The sequence below is a fragment of the Penaeus monodon genome, chromosome 18 (assembly GCF_015228065.2).
Source record: "Penaeus monodon isolate SGIC_2016 chromosome 18, NSTDA_Pmon_1, whole genome shotgun sequence".
NCBI classification, from domain to species: Eukaryota; Metazoa; Arthropoda; class Malacostraca; order Decapoda; family Penaeidae; genus Penaeus; species Penaeus monodon.
In genome coordinates, this window is record NC_051403.1 from 43,836,473 (window position 1) to 43,846,472 (window position 10,000).

A 10,000-nucleotide genomic window follows, 5' to 3' on the forward strand; every position below is an offset into this window, starting at 1 on the left:
AGTAATAAAGAGGAAATTGCTAATTAAGAAAATAGTAATAGCAAAGTAGTCAAAGTCATACAGTAGTTGTAGTCAAAACAGTAGTTGTAGCCAAAACAGTAGTTGTAGTAAGGGTGAAAAGATATTGATTTCAGTTGTCTAGTGCAAAAGATATATATCAGATATATATAGATATATATTAGTGTGTGTGTGTATATAATATAATATAATATATAGTATAATATATATAATATATATTTCAACAATAAAAGTAAAAAGTGCTAATTGTGCTTCATGTTTGTATGTAAGTATGTATGTAATGTTTGTATGTATGTATGTATGTATGTAATATTTGTATGTATTATCGTTTTATTACCATTATTATTTTTCTCCGTGACAGATGTAGCTCATAAAATGATTTTTCCCAAAACAGGAAAACCCTCAGTAAAAAATAAATTTTTTAAAAACTATGTTGACATGACATGACATGACTTCAAAACCACACTTTTGAATCTGTGAGTACTTGATGGTGACTGCAGATGCTTGTTAAAGTTTGCAGAAGTGCGAAAGTAATGATCAGTAAACATATATGTTACATATACATTACATAAGAATTTACTGTGAATACATATGCACGATATAAAAATGCTAATAAAATTACCATTACACTTTGAATGGAATATTTAGTAACACAGTAGAGACACTAGATTTATGATTATGACTCAGAGTGTATAAAAAAAAAAAAAAAAAAAAAAAAAAAAAAAAAAAAAAAATATATATATATATATATATATATATATATATATATATATATATATCGTACCGACTCTTATGGAAAGAAAGTGTATATGTAGACCCAACTGCATGATTGTGAATGATAGTGACTTCAGGCGACCAGAACACAATAAAAAATAAAAGAAATAATAAAAATAAACACACACAAAAATAATAATAAAACAGACAATTTAAAAATAATATAATGTACCTTTCTTCAGTCCCATGCAACAAGGTCAATAACTGCCACAGCAACGCACAGTGTATCTACGATGGATACAGTGACCAGTATAGGTGTCAGTGTAATGCTGGATATGATGGTGACGGCTACTTTTGTAACGAACTGGGTGAGTATTAGGGTATGAGGGTATGAGGGTATCCCTGGGTTGGGGAGGGGAGGGGAGAGGGGGAGGGGAGAGGGGAGTATGAGGGTATTTGGGTATCCCTGGGTTGGGGAGAGGAGGGGGAGAGGGGAGGGGGAGAGGGGGAGGGGAGAGGGGAGTATGAGGGTATTGGGGTATCCCTGGGTTGGGGAGGGGAGGGGAGAGGGGAGTATGAGGGTATTCGGGTATCCCTGGGTTGGGGAGGGGAGGGGAGAGGGGAGGGGGGAGAGGGGGGGAGTATGAGGGTATTCGGGTATCCCTGGGTTGGGGAGAGGGGGGGGAGAGGGGAGTATGAGGGTATTCGGGTATCCCTGGGTTGGGGAGGGGAGGGGAGAGGGGGGGAGAGTATTTAAGTATCCTTGGCGAAGGGAAGGGAGGGGAGGGAAAGGGAGAGGTAATTTGAGTAACCTTACGGAGGGGTAAGGAGGGGGGGAGGGAGGGGAAAGGGGTTGGGGGATGAAGAAGGAAGGGGAAGAGAGAGAGAGGAGTATTTGGATATTTTTTTAGTATTTAGGTATCCTTGGGTTGAGGAAGGGGGGGAGGGGAAGGGAGGGGAAGGGGGTTAGGGAGGGAATGGGAAGGGGGTAGGGGATAGTTAACTGAAGAATCCTGGTGTGGAAAAGGAAGAGAGAGTATTTGGGTATCTGGTGGGTATTTGGGTATCAGTTGAGAAAAGGGGAATTTCTCTCTCTCTTTCTCTCTCTCTCTCTTTCTTTCTTTCTTTCTTTCTTTCTTTCTCTCTCTCTCTCTCTCTCTCTTTCTCTCTCTGCCTCTCTCTCTCTCTCTCTCTCTCTCTCTCTCTCTCTCTCTCTCTTTTCTTTTTTCTTTTTTACCAATAATTTTCTTCCCCTGACTTTGACCCAAAGAATAATTTAGTCTCCCTGATTCTGAGTAATTTTTCCCACATTTTGAGGAAATTAGCAAGTTTCTTCCTTGGAGTGTGACCTAAAAAGGCAATTTTATTTCCGTTAATTTGACTTTTTATATTCATTATTTACTTATTTTATTATTTATTATTCATGTATTTCTATTTCTTACTTATTTTTATTTTTTATTTATTGCCTATAATATATATATATATATATATTTTTTTTTTATTATTATTTTTTTTTTTTTTAAGAAAAAACGTCTCCCTTTCCTCTTCCTTTTGTGCGTCCCTGACAAATAGGGATAGAAATAGATAAATAAAGGAATAAATAAATAAAAGAAAATAGATAAAGGAAGGGAAAAGGAATGATGTAAGATCATTCTTCTTTTTTTTTCATGGAAAAGGGAGAACGAGAAAGAATCTAAAGGAGAAATTAAGAAAAGGAATTGAGGGAGAAAATAAAATAAATGAGAATAGACTTACGTCATGAAAATAGGAAACACTCCATAGAGTCAATAAAAAAAAATAGTAACTCGGACAAAAAAAAAATCCTTTTTATTTATTTTTTCATTTTATTATTATTATTATTATTATTTTTTTTTTATGTGATCTTGAAGGCATGAAGCTATTTGCATATAAACTATGATTGCATGGCATGTATCTTTGCCTATAAGGTTATGATTAAATGAAAACCATACAGACTCTTAAACGTGCACTCTTGCATCATCCTATCTTTAAATGATAAATCTTCACCTCCTGATATACGAAATTTTTTTTTAATTCGAACAAAAACCAAACAGCTTAAAAAAGAAAGAAAGAAAGAAAGAAAGAAAGAAAAAAAATATAATAATAATAATAATAATAATAATAACACTTTTTTCCTTTCTTTTTCTCCCATTCTGCCACAGATGTATCCTGCGATACGGTGGATATTTGTCACATTCACGCCCAGTGTGTTTATGATGACTACGAGCTCAAACACGTGTGTGTATGTCTACCAGGCTACCAGGGTGACGGACTGGTATGCACGCCGTTAGGTGAGGATCGTGTTTTGTATGTGTGTGTGTGAGAGAGAGAAAGAGAGAGAGAGAGAAAGAGAGAGAGAGAGAGAGAGAGAGAGAGAGAGAGAGAGAGAGAGAGAGAGAGAGAGAGAGAGAGAGAGAGAGAGAGAGAGAGAGAGAGGATGTGTGTGTTGTTGAAAGAGAGCGAGAGAGGATGTGAGTGTGTGTGCGCGCAGATGTGTGTGTGAGAGGGAGAGAGGATGTGTGTGTGCGTGTGTGTGTGTGTGTGTATCCTCAATAAGTAGAGGATATTATCCTTTACAATTTCGACATACTTTTTTGTTTGTCTTTTATTACGAAAATGAAATGTTTGATAAAAAAAAAAAAAATGTAAATCAGGTTAAATTTATCTGTAATGTCTTCAACTGTTTGATCTGTTACAGTTTCATAGTACATTTAAACATCAACTTTCCATTTTATATAGTGAAATACCTAATCTTTAAAAAATAATACAACTTTACCACTAGTATTCCGCTGACAGGCTGATATATTTTTCACTGCTTGGCATTTTCTCTCTCCCTACTGCCTTGCACTGTGTATTATTTTGATTTGACTCTATATCATTCTCGTGCATTTCATTGCATACCATCCCATTGTTTTGCATTGTATGTCACCCTAATGCATTGCACTGTACAATAACCTAATGTATTACACTGCATCTCTGCTTTATCCATCTATTAGATCAGTGTAGCAGTGTCCAGGACTGTGATGTCAACGCCCAGTGCCTCTACGACAGTGCCAGTAGACGCTACAAGTGCCAGTGCAATGAGGGATATGAAGGAGATGGCACCTCTTGTTCTCCCAGAAGAGGTTGGCATCTTGTTGAACTCTTTCATCATTTAGTTCACTTTAGTTATTCCGATAAACTTTTATTTCGTCAAAATATGGATATGAAGAGACGATGCATAGAAATAATCATGTTTAAATACTACCAGAATATCACTGAATCATTATTTTTATTTTTCGTATCCTAAAATCTAAATCACGATGCAATTCATTACAACTGTGACGTCAATGCTGATGTATCTAGCTCGTATCGTGACTTACCGTGCCAGTGACTGGTTCAATGCGAGTGATTATACTTATCCTGTACACCCGAGTGCATTTGACTTTTTGCCACTAGTCTGTTCTCTTTTCGTTCCTCTCTAGTGTTTGTTGTCTTTTCTTGCTCGTCTGTCTTGCCTACTCTTTTCGCTCTCTCTCGTTTCTCTGTGCTCTCTCTCTCTCTCTTCCTTCTTCTCTCTTTCTTTCTCTCTCTCTCTCTCTCTCTCTCTCTCTCTCTCTCTTCTCTCTCTCTCTTTCTCTCCTCTCTCTCTCTCTCTCTCTCTCTCTCTCTCTCTCTCTCCTTCTCAATCTCTCTCCTTCTCTCTCTCTCTCTCTCTCTCTCTCTCTCTCTCTCTCTCTTCTCTCTCTCTCTCTCTCCTCCTCTCTCTCTCCCCTGTCTCCTCTCTCTCTCTCTCTCTCTCTCTCTCTCTCTCTCTCTCTCTCTCTCTCTCTCTCTCTCTCTCTCTCTGTGTGTGTGTGTATGTTTGTGTACATGTATTTATATACTTCCCCATCTATCTATCAATCAATCAATCAATCAATATATCTATCTATCTATCTATCTATCTATCTATCTATCTATCTATCTATTTATCTATTTATCTATCTATCTATCTATCTATCTGTCTGTCTCCTATTCTGTTTTCTCCCTACCCATATATCAATTTATATATCTATCTACCTATCTGAGATCTGTCTTTCTACTTATCCATCTATCTGCCAGTCTCGGTTACTGTATCTATCTATCTATCTATCTATCCGTTAGTAAGTCCTCATGTCTCTCTATTAACGAATCAATCGATCCATTTATCCATCATTTAATCCATCTATCCATCTATCAACTAATCTACCCATCTCACGAGTCCTCCACAAAGCGCGGTGCAACAACCCACCATTGCAAGCTTGCTAAACCCAACCGGCCATTGCAAGCTTGCTAAACCCCAGCCGACCGTTGCAAGCTTGCTAAACCCCAACCGAGCACTGCAAGCTTGCTAAACCACTGCAAGTTTGCTAAACCCAACCGACCATTGCAAGCTTGATAAACCCCAACCGACCATTGTAAGCTTGCTAAACCCAACCGACCATTGCAAGCTCGCTAAACCCCAACCGACCATTGCAAGCTTGCTAAACCCAACCGACCATTGCAATCTTGCTACACCCAAACCGACCATTGCAAGCTTGCTAAACCCCATCCAACCATTGCAAGCTTGCTAAACCCCAATCGACCATTGCAAGCTCGCTAAACCCAATACAAATTTCTCCTTTCTTCAGGTGGGATGCAACGTGGTCTATAACTGCGGCGACAATGCAGAGTGTGCATATGACATCAACGTCTCCGGGTACAGGTGTTCTTGCAGAGAGGTGAGTCTTCGTTGTTGCAAAGTTGAGTCATTCGTGTGGTTGTTGAAAGGTCTGTGTGTGTGTGTGTGTGTGTGTGTGTGTGTGTTTGTTTATATGTGTGTGTGTGTGTGTGTTTCTTATCTTGTTCAGTTGTTTATATATTGTTTATCTTTTTATTTGTTTATGTTTCTATTTGTTTATTGATAATTGATGTATTTATTATTTATTTATTTATAGCATTATTATTATTATTATTATTATTATTATTATTATTATTATTATTATTATTATCATTATCATTATTATTATCCTTTTAACATTGTATATTTGTTCGTTTTTTCATACTTATTTTGTTATACTTTTTTTTGTAATACTTTTTTTCAGCTTTTGTCTTTGTTGTTTTTATTTTATTGTTGTTGTTGTTGTTGACAAAATTGCAAGTATGATATGGATGAATTATGAAATTTTTACTGGTTTTATCTCATCAATGTTTTTTTTCCTCATTCATTTAAGATTTTTTTTTTCGATTGAGAATATAAAAGAGTTTTCTTCCTTTTTTTAAAAATTAATTCATATATTTATCTATTTATCAATTTATCTATTTGTCTATTATTTCATTTATTTATTTATTTCATCGGTTTGCTTATCGTTTAATCAATTAATGTACTTATTTAATTCATCTGATTCAATTCTTTGTTTGTTATTTAATTAATTCGTTTATGTATTTTATTTATTTTATTTATCTATTTATTTCTTTTACTTATTTCATTTATTTGTTTATTATTTTATTATTTTTTTAATTATCTCGTTTATTTGTTTATTATTCAATTTATTTGTTTATTATTTCATTTATTTATTTATTATTTCATTTATTTGTTTATTATTTCATTTATTTGTTTATCATTTCCTTTCTTTGTTTATCATTTCCTTTATTCATTGATTATTATCATTCATCCATTCCTTCTCCTCAGGGTTTCGAAGGCGACGGCTACTTTTGCAGGTCGTCCAGGTCGTGCCAGGTAGAGCCGTCGGTATGCCACCCTCAGGCCTCGTGTATGCCCGACGCCCTCTCCCCCTTCGGCTACTCCTGCAGGTGTCGTAGTGGCTACACTGGAGACGGATACAACTGCCAAGGTTGGTTGTTTATGGGACTTCGGGTTCTTGTAGAAGTAATGCGGAGGGTCAGGCAATCGTCTTGTCGTAGGCGACGTTAGGCGATCATGCACTGACTCTTCGTGGGTATACTTAGGTAATACGGGGTGGGGGATCCGGTTCTCTTCCACGGTTTTTCGTTCTTGGTTGTCTCCGGTAGCCTCTGTTCTCGGTTGTCTCCAGTAGCCTCTGTTCTTGGTTGTCTCCAGTAGCCTCTGTTCTTGGTTGTCTCCGGTAGCCTCTGTTCTCGGTTGTCTCCGATAGCCTCTGTTCTTGGTTGTCTCCAGTAGCCTTTGTTCTTGGTTGTCTCCAGTAGCCTCTGTTCTTGGTTGTCTCCGGTAGCCTCTGTTCTCGGTTGTCTCCGATAGCCTCTGTTCTTGGTTATCTCCAGTAGCCTTTGTTCTTGGTTGTCTCCAGTAGCCTTTGTTCTTGGTTGTCTCCAGTAGCCTCTGTTCTTGGTTGTCTCCAGTAGCCTCTGTTCTCGGTTGTCTCCGGTAGCCTTTATTCTCGGTTGTCTCCAGTAGTCTTTGTTCTTGGTTGTCTCCAGTAGCCTCTGTTCTTGGTTCTCTCCGGTAGCCTTTGTTCTCGGTTGTCTCCAGTAGCCTTTGCCTTAAGAGGCTTAGCCCGCAAGGCAGCAGGAGGGGGGGTTGCCAATTAAAGCTAAAGAGTCCCCGCTACCCGTGAGACAGACTAGTCAGTTGGGCAGTTAAGGAAGAGAATGGTATATGATGCCAAATAACACTGACCTCTGACCCAGTACTCGGTTATTTTTGATCGGAGTACGTGTTGAACTTTGATCCAAGCTCTCTCTGACCTTTGACCTAAGAGATTTACATAAGAAAACTAAGAGAAGAGAAATATATTACATAACACAGACCTTTGACCCAAGCACTCACTGACCTTTGCCCTAAGTATTCGCTGACCTTTGACCCAAGTACTCGGGTTCTCTACTACTACTACTATTAAGTCCTTGCTGACCTTTGACCCCAGCACTCAGGCTATCTACTACTATAACTACCAAGTCCTTGCTGACCTTTGACCTATGCACTCGCTCACCTCAGACCTAAGTATTCGCTGACCACTGACCCAGGCACTGACCTCTGCCCTCCACTCCGCAGAGGCTCCCGACCACGAGAAGAACCTGCTGCTCATCAACCAGGGGCTCTCAGTTCTCCGCATGCCCGCCGACCCTCGCGCCGGCGGTGGGTTCCCGATCCACGTGGAGCCTTTCATGACGGCTGTCGGTGAGTTCGGTGCCCCGTTTTCTGTTGGGAGGAGGAGGAGGGCGTGGGGGCCGGCGCTCCGTTTTCTGTTGAGTTCGTGGAGGCCGATCATTGATCTCATATATATATATATATATATATATATATATATATATATATATATATATATATATATATGAATGAAGGTCAGTGGGATGGAATGTTTTGTATAAGACTGTGGATCAGAATGTGATAGAGATAGATAGCTAGATAAAGAGATATGGACATATACATATAGATAGACATAGATAAATAGACCGATATATACACACACACACACACACACACACACACACACACACACACACACATATATATATATATATATATATATATATATATATATATATATATATGTATATATATATATATATATATATATAAGTATTTATTTATATACAAGTGTATATATATATATGTGTGTGTGTGTATGTGTGTGTGTGTGTGTGTGTGTGTATATGTATATATATATATATATATATATATATATATATATATATATATATATATATATATATATATATATATAACATATAGAAAGGGACAGAGAAAAATAACTCCCGGATAACCCCCTCTTGCTTGCAGGAGCGGACGTGGACTGCCTGCAAGGGAAGTACTACTGGACGGACGTTGGCTCGGCGTCCATTAGGTCATCGAAGTACGACGGTTCGGAGCGAAAGCCGGTCGTGTCGGGAGGTAAGGAAGGGTGTGTGTGTGTGTGTGCGTGTGTGTGTGTGTGTGTGTGTGTGTGTGTGTGTGTGTGTGTGTGTGTGTGTGTGTGTGTGTGTGTGTGTGTGTGTGTGTGTTTGATATGCCTCATCAAAATATTTTTAAAAAAGGAAAGAAAGAAAAAAAAGAAAAACATTTACATAATCATAACCCCACAGTTGACATCGGTTCACCTGAAGACGTAGCAGTTGACTGGATCTCAGGAAACGTTTACTGGACTGATTCAGTGAACGACGTCGTCGCTGTGGCATCAATTGAAACAGGAAAGCGCAAGACAATTATTGAAAGTGGTCTGGTCAATCCTCGAGGCATTGCTGTACATCCAGGTCGTGGGTAAGGAGTTCTAATATATTACCATAGTTACTCCGTTACTCATCTTATTTTCTGTGATTATTTAAAGGATGGTTTTCTTTTACTAAAGGGGTAACTAAACTAAACTATGAAACCTGCAAATAGACACGTTAGAAGTTATGAAACAGTATAAGCTGTAGCTTGTACGTTTACTTAAATTAATCTTCGTCGCCATTGTTAAAGAAATATTTATGGTACTGTTACTACTATTAATAGCAACAGCGATAATAAGAGTAATAGGAGTAAAAAATTAATAGACATAGCAGTAGTGGTAGTGAACAGAAGCAACAGCTGTAGTAATATTGGTAGACGTAATGGTAGTAGCAATTTAAAGGTAAAAGGAAAAAGTATTAGTAGTGGTAGTAGTAATATTAGTTGTAACAGTAGTTGTAATAGTAATATCATCATCATCATCATCATCATCATCATCATCATCATCATCATCATCATCATCATCATCATCATCATTATCATCATCATCATCATTCCTAGAAGCAAATAAAACAACAAAAAACAGTAAATACCTGACGTTGCATCCTCATTCAACATCATTTTCTTCTATTTATTTATCCCTTCGCCCCTCACCATTCTTTCTGCAATTATTATTTTTTTTTTTATCAATGTATTTACTTCTCTTAACGGCCACTATACAACTTTTTAATTAATATTCTGTTATACACGTCAGCGCATATTTTTTTTTTTTTTTTTTTTAAGTACTATATTTGAATTTTTGACACGTTTTTGAAATGGATGAATTATAATAGATATATAATAAAGTTATATCACAGATAAATGTCTTACTAAAAATCAATTCAGAATAACTTAATAAAAATCGTCAAATAATATAAACAACACAACACAACCCATAAAAAAAACGAACAACCTTTTTTTTTGTGCTTGGTCATGGTTATGCAGCATTGCAACGAACGGTTCTTTTTTTCCGTTGCACGAAAATGACATGGTTGAATATGCGATTTAAGATGTCGGTAATTGCAACGATGCCTAAGGGTAATTTTTCCCCCTTCTATTTGATGGTTCACTGGTAATGGTGCTTCG

The 10,000-nt window shown here is 37.4% G+C and overlaps 1 protein-coding gene across 1 annotated transcript in view; it reads left to right on the plus strand.

Moving 5' to 3' along the window:
• The window catches only part of LOC119584795 (nidogen-like), a 59,488-nt gene that overhangs the window by 42,267 nt on the left and 7,221 nt on the right, over positions 1-10,000 (plus strand). The window contains exons 20-27 of the mRNA XM_037933440.1: positions 975-1,100; positions 2,913-3,041; positions 3,747-3,886; positions 5,346-5,471; positions 6,422-6,584; positions 7,721-7,846; positions 8,450-8,560; positions 8,752-8,926. Of these exons, the coding sequence (XP_037789368.1) occupies positions 975-1,100; positions 2,913-3,041; positions 3,747-3,886; positions 5,346-5,471; positions 6,422-6,584; positions 7,721-7,846; positions 8,450-8,560; positions 8,752-8,926 (1,096 nt within the window). The remainder of the gene's footprint in view (positions 1-974; positions 1,101-2,912; positions 3,042-3,746; positions 3,887-5,345; positions 5,472-6,421; positions 6,585-7,720; positions 7,847-8,449; positions 8,561-8,751; positions 8,927-10,000) is intronic.